Below are 15,572 nucleotides of genomic sequence, written 5' to 3'. Positions count from 1 at the left end.
TAACTTAAATTTTTTTCTTATTAGATGTACCCATTTCATGTGTGAGTGTTTGTGCTTGCATGTATGTATGTGCACCATATGTATGTCTGGTGCCTGTGGAGCTTAGAAGAGGGCATTGGATCCCCTGGAATTACAGTTGTGAATGGTTGTGAACTACCACATATGTGCTGAGAATTGAACCGCAAATCCTCTGCGGGAAGAACAAGTACTTGTAAGGACTTTCCTGTCTATAATCGCTGCTTTAGTTTAAACTTAATATCTAATTCTGCTTGTATTTTTCACAAAACCTCTGAAAGGTTTCTACATTATATGGTTATATTTTAAACCATGAGATTTGAAAGTTTCTGTGTCATTGACATTTTTGTGTGGTTAATTCTTTGTTACTTTGTCCATAGAACCATGAATAGACTGACCCAGCTGGAAAGGCTGGATTTGGGAAGTAATGAATTCACAGAAGTGGTAAGTCCTCGAGTGTCACAGGCCATGAGTCCAGCATTTGATTAGGAATACAATGTGGAAGTGGAAACATTTCTGTTAAAAATTAGGTGAAACCGCACGGGTGGTTTTTTAAATATTAACCTGAACTCTCCAACCCAGTAAAAAAAAATTAACCAAAGGATAATCTGACAAATGGTTAGACAAAATAGGAAATTGATGAGAAATCTGTGGAAGAGATACCAAAAATATTTTAGTGTACGTAGAAAATCTGGCAGCTTACACTTGGGTGGGAGGAACCATCAAATGTGCCTTATGTGACATAGTTCCAAGCTTTACTTACTAGTTAAAGGAAGATTGTTGAGGGGAAAACTATTATTTTTGAGTTCGCTTTGAGATCTGTCAGTTGAATTTGTTCCTGTATTCTAAGTGAACTGTATTACTGAGTCTATGAGGAATCTCGGAAGTATGCAGTTTTTGTATTTAAGTAAGTTTTTTAAAAATAGCTCAGAAAATAAGCCAGGTATCTTTTTTAAATAAATAAATAAATAATAAATAAATAAATAAATGGTATTCAACAACTGAAAATCATATGTAAAGTTTGTGTTTACAATTTAGTTCAAAATTATGGCAGTTTTCAAATAATAGTGTTGAGAACAAAAATCTCTCTTGTGGGTTTTGTGCATTTCAACTATAGTCAGTAAAGTATCGTGATATTTGGAATACCTTATACTTTCTCTAAGGTACTTTTGCATAACGTATTTTAATTTTATATGTATGGGTGCTTTGCCTTTATGTGTGTCTGTACACCACTTGTATGCTTGGCACCTGAAGAGGCTAGAAGAGAATGCTCGGTCCCCTGGGGCTAGAGTTATGGATATTTGTGAGCCAGCATGTTCTGGAAATGAAACTCAGGTCCTCTGAAAGAGCAGTAGTTCTCCTAACTACTGAGCCATCCACTTTTACCACTTACCCACTGGTCCAGCCTACTTTTTCATATTCTATTTGAAGATGATTTCTGAATGATTTCCCTATATTTACAAAGTTGCACTTATGAAAAGTGCATGCTTTGCTTCCTAAGTTATCCTTTTTGTCCTTATTTTGTGAATCCTTTTAGCTTTCAGAATCATCCTTTTAAAATAAAAACTCTGTTTTGGTGTCACATTCAGAATAGAAAACAAAAGCAACCTTACTATTGGGAGGATAGGCCAGGTGATGTACACTAGTAATCCCACCACGTGGGAGGGCAGCTAAACAAAAATCAAGACCATTAAACTTACTACTACACTTTGAAGACTTACCTATATTTGTTAACAATAAATAAGAACTATATGAATTTAAGTTATGACTCTTGCTGTTCTGGTTGAATATGATAGTACCCCTTGCCAGTGCATATTTATATGTGGGTCTTTGGGCTGAAAGACATAACAATTTCAAGGAGACATTCAAACCTTGAACTTAAATGGGTAGTGCCCAAGAACAAGTTTACCTGAATACCAAGGTTCACAGCAACTTAAAGGGGTTAGTGAGTTTAGCTCTTCAGTGCTTTATATAATTTCCCTTTACATAATCTGATTTTCTGCTAGGAGTTTACATAAAGTATTGTTGTCATGTTCCTCTTTCAGTCGAAGGATGTGTTTAGTTCCCAGCATCCACATTGGATAGCTCACAACTGTGTGTAACTGTGGTTCTGGGGAGCTGAATCACTCTTCTTGCCTCCTGTATACACATATGCACTCACATACCTGCACATGTGTATACACAGAGAGAGAGAGAGAGAGAGAGAGAGAGAGAGAATATCATGTTTTGACTTTTTCTCTTATGACTTTTTTCCTAAAGTTTTCTAAAAGGCTATGTCTCTTGCTAATAAATAATATTTAATTACACAGTTTTAAACAGTGGGTCCCATTTAATTGTTATATAAGTACATGACCAAATTTGGTAATTCAGAGCCTAAACAAATGTTACCTAATCTACTTTTGAAAACGTTGGGTTTCCCATTAGAATGACCACAGTAGTTGCGTACACCTTGGCAGGGCTTCCCTCTCTCCTCTCCTTTACTGTGCTGATTTAAGGTTACCTTGGAAATTCTAGGGGCATCTTAAGTCAGATACAATGTCATGAAATTAATTGACTTCTCCCCCTCCTGTGTAAACAGCCTGAAGTACTTGAACAACTAAGTGGATTGAGAGAGTTTTGGATGGATGGCAATAGACTGACTTTTATTCCAGGGGTATGTATATGAAAATCTCAGTGGTTCTTCATTTATTACTGTCTCTCTTTTTCAGTATTTGAAGCGCACATTTACAAGTTATTTTTGATCATTTAGTATTTTTTTGTTTAATTTGTTGTTAAGCAGTTTGAAACAAATTATAATTTTTAAAAAACATGCACACATTCTTGATTAAAATCTAAAAACTTCCTTAACAAAATTTGTTTAAAATGGCCTTTACTACTAAAAAAACGCATTTCTATTAGTACCAATTCAGTCTTTCTAGAAATAGTTAAACTAAAATGATTTTTGCTTTATCAATTGAGAAATTTACATGCTCTCATATCTAAAGAAGGCATAACAGCATCTCCATTCCATAGGAGGTGATGAATATTTCCCCAAGAGAACCATAACTACTTGACTAAAATTAATCCTTATCTGTATTATTAAACAGTTCTGGTTACATTTAGAAAACATTCACATTTAATTATTAACTGAAGATTGATATTCTTATCTAAATTTTAAAAATCATTTGATGTAATAATGGTATTTTTTTGTCTTTTACTTATAGTTTATTGGTAGTTTGAGACAGCTCACGTACTTGGATGTTTCTAAAAATAATATTGAAATGGTTGAAGAAGGAATTTCAACATGTGAAAACCTCCAGGACTTTCTCTTATCAAGTAATTCCCTTCAGCAGCTGCCGGAAACTATTGGTCTGTATTGCTTTCAAACAGATTTTTTTTTTTAATTATTAAAGACTTCTTTTTTTACTCAAGACTTCCATAGACTCTCAGTATTACTGTTAATGTTTGACTGTACTGTCACATATGAGTATTACTTGGAATACTCGGTTGTGCTCTGTTGCACAACTTAACTACTGTTATTGCTATTTTTATTTATCCTAAGCAAAGTCCATTTTTACAGCTTTAGTAAATTGCTCACAATTAAGCTAGCCTCCTCAGTTCACAATTGCTCACAATTAAGCTAGCCTCCTCAGTTCACAATTGTTTACAATTAAGCTAGCCTCCTCAGTTCACAATTGTTCACAATTAAGCTAGCCTCCTCAGTTCACAGTTGTTCACAATTAAGCTAGCCTCCTCAGTTTTCTTGGATTCCTAGCCCTTATTTAGAAACTGTAATTACTTCACTATTGACTGACAGATAAGAAAATGAAGAAAGATTTAAAAATTTGCAACAGGTCCATAATTTGTGTTAAATCTATTTTGAAGTTGTTTGTTTGATGAAGAATTAGGAAGATAGATCACTTTGATGAAAAGTCTAAAAATTTAAATCTTCAAGGTGATGTGATAGAAAAACTCTTCTCACTTGAAGTGTACCAGTTGTTTTAAAGTCAAGTATATTTACGTTTTAGAATTATATTCTCATTTAATCAGTACTTTCAATGTTCGAATTGAAACATTTATTTACATATATTATTTTTTATTTAGTGATAAACATCCTTCATACTGCTGTATATTAATTCAGAAAATTGGAGTTAATTCTTCTATATGCCATGACATTGTCTTTAAGAATGTGAATGATGCAGACAAAGTGAACAATGGAGACAAAATGTCTTCTTGTATAGCTTGTATTTTAGTTTGGGGTGGGTAGTAAACTAGTTATTATTCAGGTTAAGTTAAACAATGCAGTGGGGGCTGGAGAGAGAATCAGTAAAGGGCAAGCATAAGGACTCCAGTTTGATTTTATGCACTAACAGTAAAAGCCAGCCTGCTGGCAGCACTTCTGTTCTCAGCACTGAGAAGACAGACCCCTGGCTCTCTAGCCTACCAGTGTAACCTAATATGAGCTCTAGGGCCCAGTATAAGACCCTGGCTCAAAACACAAGGAGGACGGTTCCTGTGGAAGGGTACCCAGGGTTTACCTCTTCCCTCTGCAAGTACACACGTACAGCGCATGCAAGCACACACACACACACACACACACACACACACACACACACACACACACACACACACACACACGTGTGCGCGCAGGTGAGGTGCATGAAGTTAGAAGGTATTGGGCAAGAGACTAAGTGGATGATGTTGGGGTAGTATCTCCTGTAAGTAGATTTATTGATAATGTTAAATGTAAAGTGCTTCACATTGACTATTGATGGACTTGCTTTCTAATCTAAGCTGAAAATTATTATTTTTTCTCAATAGGTTCATTGAAAAATGTCACAACTCTAAAAATTGATGAAAACCAATTAATGTATCTACCAGACTCAATAGGAGGGTGAGTTGTGTGTGAACATGTAGACCCTGGAAAATGTTACTGTTAACTCAGCAAGCATCTCAGCGTGCATTTCAGATATTGAGGGTTCATATAAGGAACATCTATAGCAGATTTTCACAAACATTTGAAATAAATAATTGGCATATAGTTTAGTTATTTTTATAATAAAATAGGCTTATTTATTATTGATAACATTTAGCACTTTATTAAATTTTCTTATGTTTATTTTCTAAGGTTCATGTTAATATGTTCTTAAATTTTGAGTATAGTACATATCTTAAAACCCATGTGTTTCCATTTATAATTAAAGGTTAAGGTCAATAGAAGAACTGGATTGCAGTTTCAATGAAATTGAAGCTTTGCCTTCCTCAATTGGCCAGCTCACAAACATGAGAACATTTGCTGCAGATCACAATTACTTACAACAGCTACCCCCAGAGGTACAGCATTTTACATTCATTTTAGATTTTTATCTGCTTTTTAAACATCTTCAGTATGTTGGTGTTTTATTTCTTTTTAAGATAGCTTATTAATCAAGTTATGTATTATCTGAATAATAAGATGCTATGTAACTTTGAAGATGTTCCTAAACGCTTTCCTTTTAATTTAAAAAGAATAGTTACCACAAAAGTATTATTTTTGTAAATGTAAAGAATATTTTTCACAGCTTTCAGATATATTAATATTCCTTTATCAGTTTATATCCCAGGTTTGTGATCTGCAGTTTGTTTCTCTTTCAGATTGGAAACTGGAAAAATATAACTGTGCTGTTTCTCCATTGTAATAAACTAGAGACGCTTCCAGAGGAAATGGGTGATATGCAAAAATTAAAAGTCATCAATTTAAGTGATAATAGGTTTGTAATCTGTAGTTGCTTATAGAATACTCTGAATGAAGTTAAAGTTTCATATGAAATACTACACTAGTTGATGTTTATTTCTCTTTACGTATATTTAAATTTTTAATTAAAAGAATGATTAAAATTTATATCATGTTACTTAACATGGTTCATTTTGAGCCAATATAACTACACAATTTCTATCCTCTTGTTATTATATGAGCTTTTAATTCATAAAGTCCCAAATTCATCTTAATACTGCTGCTGAACAAAGCAACTTTTAATCTAATCTTGGCTTATGTTTTTCTGGGCTGAGATTGACTCACACAGCTTGAGCCATAAATAACCAAAGTGCAGAGCAGACTGACCACTGAGATTGCTAGACTGGAGCAGAGATTGCTGAACTTGAGACACTGTCTTAGTGAGGGTTTCATTGCTGTGAAGAGACACCATGACCACAGCATCTCTTATAAAGGAAAACATTTAGTTGGGGCTGGCTTACAGTTTCAGAGGCTCAGTCCATTATCATCATGGTGGAAAGCATGGCAGCCTGCAGGCAGCCATGGTGCTGGAGGAGGAGCTGAGAGTTCTCCATCTTGGTCTGAAGGCAGCGAGGAAGAGGGTCTGGATCACACTGGCCAGACTTGAGCATGTATAGGAGACCTCAAAGCCTTCAGAGTGACACTTCCCCTAACACCTTCCAATAGTGCCACTTCCCATGAGCATAGCATGTTTAAACCACCACAGAGATTGAAACTAATTAAAGAACAACTGTGGGATGCTTTATATTTTATTTTGTAGTACTTTACAAACTATGAAGGCCATCCCTTTGGAATAGTACAGTAGGTTCCCTTATATAAAGGGGAACTTTGAAGCTCGGGTAAAAAATGTTAAAGTAGAGCATTTAGCATAATATTCTGACTTATCAGTATACTAATAGCTACATTTATTTAAAAAGAATCTATGCCTCTGTAAAAAGCTACAACAGTTGTCTGCTATGTGGCTGTCAGATAATCAGGTGGGCATTCTGACCTATTAAATTTGGCTGGAATTCCAATTGTATGTATTTTTTCAATATATTTGAAATTTCAATGTATTTGTATTTATTGCTGTAAAAAGACACTGTGACCATGGCAAGTCTTATAAAGGGAAGCATTTAATTGGGCTGGTTTGCAGTTAAGAGGTTTAGTCCATTTCATCATAGCAGCAAGCATGCAGTCAGCATGGTGCTGGAGAGCTGAAGAGCTGAGCGTGCTACATACTCTGACCCATAAGCGATGGGAAGTGACATAGCCATTAGGCCTAGCTTGAGGTTCTGAGACCTCAGAGCCCAAGCCCAGCAACCCACTTCTTCCAACAAAGTCACATCTACTTCAGCAAGGCCACAATAGTGGCCTAATAGCGACACTTCCTTTGAGCCTATGGAGGCTATTTTCTTTCAAGCCACTACACTAATAAGCACTTACGTTACTTTGTTTTTACATATTATCATCGTAAAATAATGAACCCCTAAAATACAGAACTGTGCAGTGTTTTTAAAAACAAGCTCTCTAGGACTTCTTACTACAGCTTTGGTTTTTTCAATACAAAACACAAGCAGTTTTGTGAGTACTCAATGTGGCCGTGCCTTTCTTTATGGAATGAACAGTTTTTATTTTTTTAACAGATTTGATTTTTCAGTTTATTAAAAAGTAGAGAAGCTACTATTAAACAAGTTAATGCTTCTGTCCTAGAACAAAGTTTTCAGACATAGCTAGAATGGTTTTGTACTAATATTGGAGGTTGCTTTTCATGTCTGCTGGTGACAGGGGTACCCCTCACCCTCAGGAAGGACACCCTCCCCAGGGCTGGTGTGTGTAGTGTTTAAGACTAGAGAATGTTCTTGTCCTTTCTCCTATATAAAAGTTTGCATTTGGCTTTACTTTCTTTTTTTAATCTTATGAATATAGCATTCTACAGCATTGTTCAGATGATTTGTATTTTTGTTTTCATTATTTTTGATGCTAGGAAGTAGGAAGATAGGGTCCATGCTAGGCAAGTGCTATTATACCACTGTTTCTGATGTGATCTCTTATCATTTAAACAGTTTCATTTTTAAGTTTAATCTTTGTTTTTTCCATTCAGGTTAAAGAATTTGCCTTTTAGCTTTACAAAGCTACAACAGTTGACTGCTATGTGGCTGTCAGATAATCAGGTGGGCATTCTGACCTATTAAGTTTGGCTGGAATTCCAATTGTATATATTTTTTCAATATATGTAGTATGTATTTTTCATATATATATATATATATATATATATATATATATATATATAACAGTATGTATTGTATTCCAAGAATATATAATGATACTCTTTAGTTTGTATAGAGCAACTTAACAGTTATACCTTGTTCACATATAAACATATATTTATCTTACTGTATTTAGAAACACATAGATCTTTTCACACATAGATGTATAAGTAATAAATTTTATTGTATTTTAGCAAGTTTCCAAACACACAAAACTTCAAAGATGAGGAAGTCCTACTCCACTCTACCCAACTTTGTGACATGACTTCCTGCCATTGTCACTTCGTTTTGAGTGCACATAAAATCGATTTTCAGCAATTTTGAGTGATAAAGTATTCTGACTTCAGTTATCATAGCCTACAGTAGAGCTCTTGAAGTTATTCTATCAGTTTTGTGCTTGAACCAGCATGTCCCAGTACACTCCCATCCCAAGTCCCTGTTAAAATGTTTGATTCTCTCTGAGTTTTTCTCTCAATGACATCACGTGATAGTTATCTTCCTGTGTTACAAGATATCTTTTCCTTTAAAGACTTACTTGTATTTCATTATGTGTATATGTTTAGCTAGTCGTTCATTAATGGACACTTAGGGTGATTCTATTTTCTTAAAGATTTTTTATTTTGTGTGTTTTATTTTTTATTTTAAGTGTTTTGCATGAATGTATGTATGTGTGAATGGTACCTGAGAAGGTCAGAAGAGGACATAGGTTTACCTAGAACTGGAGTTGTCATTTGGGAGCTGGGAACCAAACTCAGGTTCACTGTAAAAGCTGTTAACCTCTGAGCCATCTTTACGGCCCCATTAGACTAGTTTCTTATCTTGACTATTAAAATAATATTACAGATTTGTAGTGATGTAATTAAGCAAAAATCTGTAATAGTAGTAGAAAAAGGAAATAATACTTTTATGACTAATTTTGAGACAGTCCTAAAGGTCAGAGTTGGAATGATACTAGTTTGCTTAGTTTATTTTATTTGATGTTTTGAGACAGAGATTGGGGTATCTCTGTCCATCTTTGACTTGCCTGCCACTTGCTTATGTAGACTAGGCTAGTCATGAATTTGTAGAGATCCTCCTGCCTCTGCCCCTGCCCCTGCCCCTCTGCTCCTTTGCCTATGCCTATGCCTCCTGCATGCTGGGATTAAAGTGTATGCCATCGTGGCTGGTCTGTGAATAGGACTGCCAACCTAGGTGTAAAAGAAAGACATCACAGGAAGGAGATCTTGGTTATTGAGAAGACAGTGCTTGAAATGAAATGTTACCACACAGGAAAGAAAGGAGCAAATGAAAGAGAATTGAAAGATGCTAATTGAGCAGCTTTGGTAATCTGGTGACTCGCAAGCAAGGTGAGAATGATGGGTTTGGAGAGGTGCCTGTTGTCCTCACCTGCCTCTGCTGCTACTTGATGACTCTGCAGTCTGCTTTTCAAGCCTGGTTCTTGTCTGAGTGGCTCCCAGAAGGACATCCCTCTGCTTTATTTCTTGTAAACTATCCTTCAAATTACTTTGTACATCATCACTATTTCTATCAATATCTTTAGCCTAGTACCTGTGTCTGAATCATACATATAGCCCAGTATGGATCCAGTATTGATACCTAGATATGTCAGATTCAGCTCCCCCTAGAACAGTATACCATTTTCTACCCCAAATGTTTCCTGGGATCCTTAGCTCACTGAGAAATGTTTTATGGAGTCAGACACGGGAGTGCAGTCTTTACTACCATCACTGTACAACAGTCCAGTTCATCACCAAGTTCTCAGGAGTATTGAATAATACCTCGTGCGTGTCATTTCATGTAGACCTATCCTGTTCAGTGCAGAACCCAGGAGTATCATGTGTGATTAATCCAAAGTCAGATGACTTTAATTTAAATTATTGGTGTAAGAAACCGGGGAATGCAGACTGACTGAGTAACATGCTTAAGATGATATATTTTGGAGATTTTAAATTTTCTTTTAATAATCACAATTAATGAGATAAGAATCAAAGTCTAAATATAAACTTTAATTGTGTTTCCTGCATTGCTTACGTACATATCCTGAAATAATTTTATATAACATTTAAAAATTAATTTTCTGTGTTTTTATCATACTGTCTTTTGAGGTGAAATGTGTTCTTTTCTACTTGTGACAATCATGTCTGTGCTCAGTGTTTTCAAATTTTGGGACTCCTTTACATTTTTAATTAAGCATGCTTCTGCATGATAAGTCTTAGGGGATGGAGGGGGTTGGTGGTACTAAGAAAGAGATTGAATTTAGAAAGCAGACGATCATGGTAGTGCAGGAGTGTGAGTTTATGTGGGGTATAGACCAGGACGCACCCAAAGCACAGTAACTGTCGTCACCACTGTTGGGTGACGGTAGGTAGAAGAATCGACCTAGGTTTGAGATTTCAAGAAAGCAAGCCTTTAGGAAAGAGTAAGGCTACTAGTTCCATTATTTGAGGAAGTCAAGTAAAATGATCAGAATTTGAAAAATATAGAACAGTTTATTTTTTAACAAGATGGAGGCCACAAAATTTTAAAATATTTGGGAGTAAGAGTTGAGGATGAAGTCATGTTTTCACAAGAGTTTGTCCAAAGAGTGGCTGGTAGGGAAATAGAAGAGAAGACTGGGGGCTCCTATCTACATGGAATCACTTCAAGCTGTTACTGGTAAAATTTGAGGTGTGCATATTTAAAATAGGAATTGATACTATTTGTTAACCGTAAGAAGAAAGATGCTAAGAAAAGAATGAAGTCTAAAATACCTGGCACCTCCAACAAGCGTCTTGTTGGTACTGTTGACGGAGAGTAAGAGAGAAGCAGTTTTGAACTTGCTGTCTGTTTAGCGACTGACTGGAATACATATTTAGATAACTAGTTGTTTGGGTTTTTTAAACATTTTTTATTAGATATTTTCTTCATTTACAATTCAAATGCTATACCAAAAGTCCCTTATACCCTCCTCCCACCCTGCTCTCCAATCCACCCACCCCACTTCCTTGCCCCAGTATTCCCCTGTATTGGGACATATAATCTTTGCAAGACCAAGGGCCTCTCCTAGTTTAAGCCTTGTAAATATTTTTTCCCTTAAAAGTATTTTTGCAAAAGGAAATACTGGAGACAGAAAGTAATATAAGATGGAAAATGTGTTTTATAACTCTATTAGTAAAATTACTGTATAATAAAGAATTCATAGGTCATAGATAATCTTGGTTTATTGATATCTGTTGCAGTAAATCTCCACCCAAATATTCCCCGGCAATGAAAACAGAACTCAGTTAATATGAATACATGCTGTGCGCCTAGATTGGGCAGGTCTACCACTACACTACCATCTTCCACATCTATGAGACCCATTAGAACTTGCAGTTTCTCCAGGCCATGTGCTTCTGCTCTGCTTTTCTTCTTCCTCCTCCTCCTCTGTGTCCTCTTCCTCTTCCATTTTCTCCTCCTTCTCTCCCCCACCTTCCTCTCCACCTTCCCTCTCTCTGCCCAATCATCAGCTCTCCTTTATTTTACAAATTAAGATGGGAAGCAGGTTTACAGGAACTCACCTGAGTGCTGACTCAGTCCTTGTTCACAACCCCTCACAGGAGAATGGAATTAACATCAAATATAGTTAGCCCCTAGGTTATCCATAACAGATATCTTTAAAATTTTTTTCAGTGATAATTAGGATATATTGAATTTGTCTTTTACTAATATTTAAGTTGCATTTTTAGATTTCTCTGTGGTTTCAAATGAGTGTTCATAGCGCTATTGTATATATACACAAATTTGTTTTTCTAGCTTGCAACTTGACGTTTTATAAAATTGGTGGTGGTTAGTTATAAGGATTTTTAGATATGTATTTTTGTAGGTTTAAAAAGAATTAACCTTTTTTTTTTTCCTAGTCCAAACCTCTGATACCTCTTCAAAAAGAAACAGACACAGAGACTCAGAAAATGGTGCTTACTAATTACATGTTCCCTCAGCAGCCACGGACTGAAGACGGTAGGAGCCGAAGACGGCTTTCTCTCCTTCTCCTTCACTAAGTACCAAGAGAGTTCTTAGCTCCAAAACGTTGTATTATTTTATTGAGGGTTTGGAAAATGGATTAGAAAGTTTTCAATAATAGTTGGATGATAAGTAACATCTCTGAGTTGAACTTACAAGAGTGTTTTCTTTAAGTCACATTGAAAATGTTATTATTTCTAGCTTTATTTCAAATAGTGTTTAAATGTTAGGAATGCTTGTTAACATAGTGTGATTAGAAATTTGTACTAAAGTATAGAATGCCCTGGAAATCTACACACTAGATAAAGATCATCTGTGAATCTATAGTCTTTGACTATATGTTACTGCTAAGTTACTTCCTGAGTTTTGCCCAGCAAGAAAGAATATATTATTTCATACTGACCACAAGTGTGTACTTGTGGATTAGTGTGTGAAGATAGAGGACCAAATTATTTTTAGTATATCTAATATACATCAGAAATCATTAGATCCCATTATAGATTGTTGTGAGACAGGTCCTCTAGAAGAGCATCTAGTCCTCTTAACCACTGAACAGTCTCTCCAGCCTCATATATTCATATGTTGTTCTGTGTGTGTGCATAACATGTTTAAAATTAAACTCAAAATGTCTTGTATGTATGTATCGATCTATCTTTCTATCTTTCTTTAAGACAGTGAAAATGGCTATGCTATGAAGTACTAGAAATTAACTCAATATATAATGTTGAAGAAAAGTGTAATTCATTGTTAGTCTTAACACGTATTCCGTGAGGGGCTGGAAAGATGGCTCAGTGGTTAAGAGCATTTTCTATTCTTCCAGTGGACCCAGATTCTGTCCTCAGCATCCACTTGGCAGCTTACAGCTGTTGATAACTCCAATTCGAGGTGATGAATCCATCTTCTGGGCAGCCAGTTACTTCCATGCTGTCTATGACTACCTCTAGCCTATTCTTGAGTGCTAGCCACAGAAATATTTTATTATATGGCCCTTTACTAAAATAGTATGTCAGTTTGTGAATAGAACATTAAAATGGCGGGGCGTGGTGGTACAAGCCTTTAATCCCAGCACTCGAGAGGCAGAGGCAGGCGGATTTCTGAGTTCGAGGCCAGTACATACACAGAGAAACCCTGTCTCGAAAAACCAAAAAAAAAAAAACCAAAAAAAAAAAAAAAAAACATTAAAATGTTATCTTCTGTGAAATAGGAAATTATTTCATTTCTTACAAATATTTTAAGTACTAACATTCTTTACTACCAAAAGGACAATTATTTGATCATATTATGCATTAATATTATTTATAAGACTCTCCCTAGTTCTTACTGAACAAGCCAGGGTTTTGCATTGTTATGGCTAAAGAATCGGGAGAAACAAAGAAAGAAAGATTTGTCTTAGTTCATAGTTTTCAGAGGTCTCATTTCATCTTAATGAGGCAGACAGAAGTAGATCCAGAGAAGCACATGTCAGGGCATCACAGGAGCAGAGGGGGTGGCTGGGGACATGGTGCTTTTCCTGCACAGCCCAGCTCTAAACATGTCAGACTCCAAAGTAGCACCACTCAGGAACCCAGAATTCAAATGTGAGCCTATGGGAAACGGTAGTGTTGTCAAGAGGATGGTGAGTTTCCTTTGAATGTCAAAGAAGTATTTTTCTTTGTTTATTACTTCTAAGAAACCAGTGAATCAGATAGTGAATGATACTGTTCAGTTGTAGTTTTATACCAACTTGAGAGAAACACAGTGTTTACATTGAGCTTACTCTGGTTTTGCCAACCTATGTGACAGGTGCTAATAGAGCTAAGTAAAACCCCTTCCATTTTATACTCCCAAAGTAGATAATGGTGAGGAAATTTGAAAGACTAGGAATGAGAGTTTCAGTCTAGGTGGAGGGTTTCACTTTGCAGCCCTGGCTGACCTGGAGTTCCTCAAACTCACAGTGAATCAAGTCCATCTGTTTCCCGAGTGCTGGGGTTAAAGCCGTGCTCCATTCCTGTCCTGGTGGAGTTAGTTTAACGGGGGAGAAGGAGATACCTAGTTGTTTTCTAAGAGGTGCGTGTTCGATATGTAGCATAGGTAGTATGGAAAACAGGATGGTGGGGGATATTAGTGTGGAATATTACTACAGTCTCCCTCCATAGTGACATGAAGGTAAAGCAGGAATATGGAAGAAATTTGCTGCTGGTATTGGAGGAAGGGCATTTGAAGGAAGTGGTAATGACTACTGTATCGTGAAATGGAAGCTTCATTAAAGAAGGAAGTAAAACCTAGAGAGGCTTTGCAGGTTGGAAAAGAAAGATGGCTAAAACCCTGAGCATTTACCAACAGTCGGGGATGTGGCTTAATATTTAGAAGGAGGATTCAGTGGCAAAGAGGTGGAAAAGTTTTGAGTGTGACCATAGTTATGAATCCCTTAGGTGATATGAACATTAACATTAGAATTAAAGATGTCTAGGAACTGTAAAATTATACAGTCGAGTGGCATCACACATTTGAATCATCCAGGATATGAGCACGTCTTTAAAGAGAAGCCCTGTAGTCAGATACTAGAGTGTTAAATGAATGTGTCTCAGCATTCAGATTTGTTAGACTGTACAGTAACGGTAGGAATCATACTACCTGGTACCCTGAACCTTCTATGTTACGGAATTTATTCAAAATAATAAGACATGTAATTAACCAGAAATTATTGAGCATGAGATTAATGATCAGGGTTACTAAATGTAACTTTAGGAATCTGAGTATATTCTTGTGTAAAATGCCTTAACTCTTAAGCATTTGGAGGCTGCCTGGTGATTGCAGTTGCTAACCAAGGGCTATCAACATGACTCAGTGAGTGAGTAAAAAATGTTTGCCACCAAAGAATGGTAATCAGAGTTTGATTCTCAGAATCCACAAACCTAAGTGAGTTACTGCCTGGCTCTAGTTTCCTCTTTTTTATCTTCTGGGCCAGGGTTTTCTGTAGGCCTAGGAACTCACTGTATATGTGAGGATGGACTTGAACATCTGACGTCACACCTTGGACTCCACATTGCTGTGATTGCAGGCATAGTGCTCCCTGCCTGGCTTACGGGTTCACTAGTGCTAGCAAGGGAACTCAGGGAGTCTCTCTCTCTCTCTCTCTCTCTCTCTCTCTCTCTCTCTCTCTCTCTCTCTCTCTCTCTCTCTCAATTTAATGTATGTGAGTACACTGTCACTCTCTCAGTCACACCAGAAGAGGGCATCAGATCCCATTACATGTGGTTGTGAGCCACCATGTGGTACCTGGAAATTGACCTCAGAACCTCGGGAAGAGCAGCCAGTGTTCTTAGCCACTGAGCCATTCTCTCCAGTCTCCATCTCTTACCCTCTAATGATACCACAAAGAAATATCAACAATGAACCATAGTCCACATTTCTTTGAACAAAAATAATTCATTAAGTAAATACTAAGTAACTCACAAAGTAACTTAATCATGAAAACAAATACATTTTTATAGTCCCAACATTCAGAAAATAATCAAGCAGAGTATTGCATGTTAGAGAGGCATCATGAGCTATATCATGAGACCCTGTTTTGAAAACTAGTGCATTGTGCTGGA

At 36.3% G+C, this 15,572-nt stretch overlaps 1 protein-coding gene across 4 annotated transcripts in view; it reads left to right on the top strand.

The window, feature by feature from the left end:
• The window catches only part of Erbin (Erbb2 interacting protein), a 101,801-nt gene that overhangs the window by 57,848 nt on the left and 28,381 nt on the right, over positions 1-15,572 (top strand). For all 4 annotated transcript variants that reach the window (NM_001289474.1, NM_001289473.1, NM_001289475.1 and 1 more), the window contains exons 8-15: positions 396-459; positions 2,594-2,668; positions 3,219-3,363; positions 4,816-4,888; positions 5,199-5,328; positions 5,629-5,744; positions 7,851-7,920; positions 11,895-11,994. In NM_001289474.1, coding sequence (NP_001276403.1) covers positions 396-459; positions 2,594-2,668; positions 3,219-3,363; positions 4,816-4,888; positions 5,199-5,328; positions 5,629-5,744; positions 7,851-7,920; positions 11,895-11,994 — 773 coding nt within the window. The remainder of the gene's footprint in view (positions 1-395; positions 460-2,593; positions 2,669-3,218; positions 3,364-4,815; positions 4,889-5,198; positions 5,329-5,628; positions 5,745-7,850; positions 7,921-11,894; positions 11,995-15,572) is intronic.

This window comes from Mus musculus, chromosome 13 (genome assembly GCF_000001635.26).
Source record: "Mus musculus strain C57BL/6J chromosome 13, GRCm38.p6 C57BL/6J".
NCBI lineage: Eukaryota > Metazoa > Chordata > Mammalia > Rodentia > Muridae > Mus > Mus musculus.
Note: the sequence above shows the minus strand (reverse complement) of the source record. Positions and strands in the feature narration are given on the sequence as shown.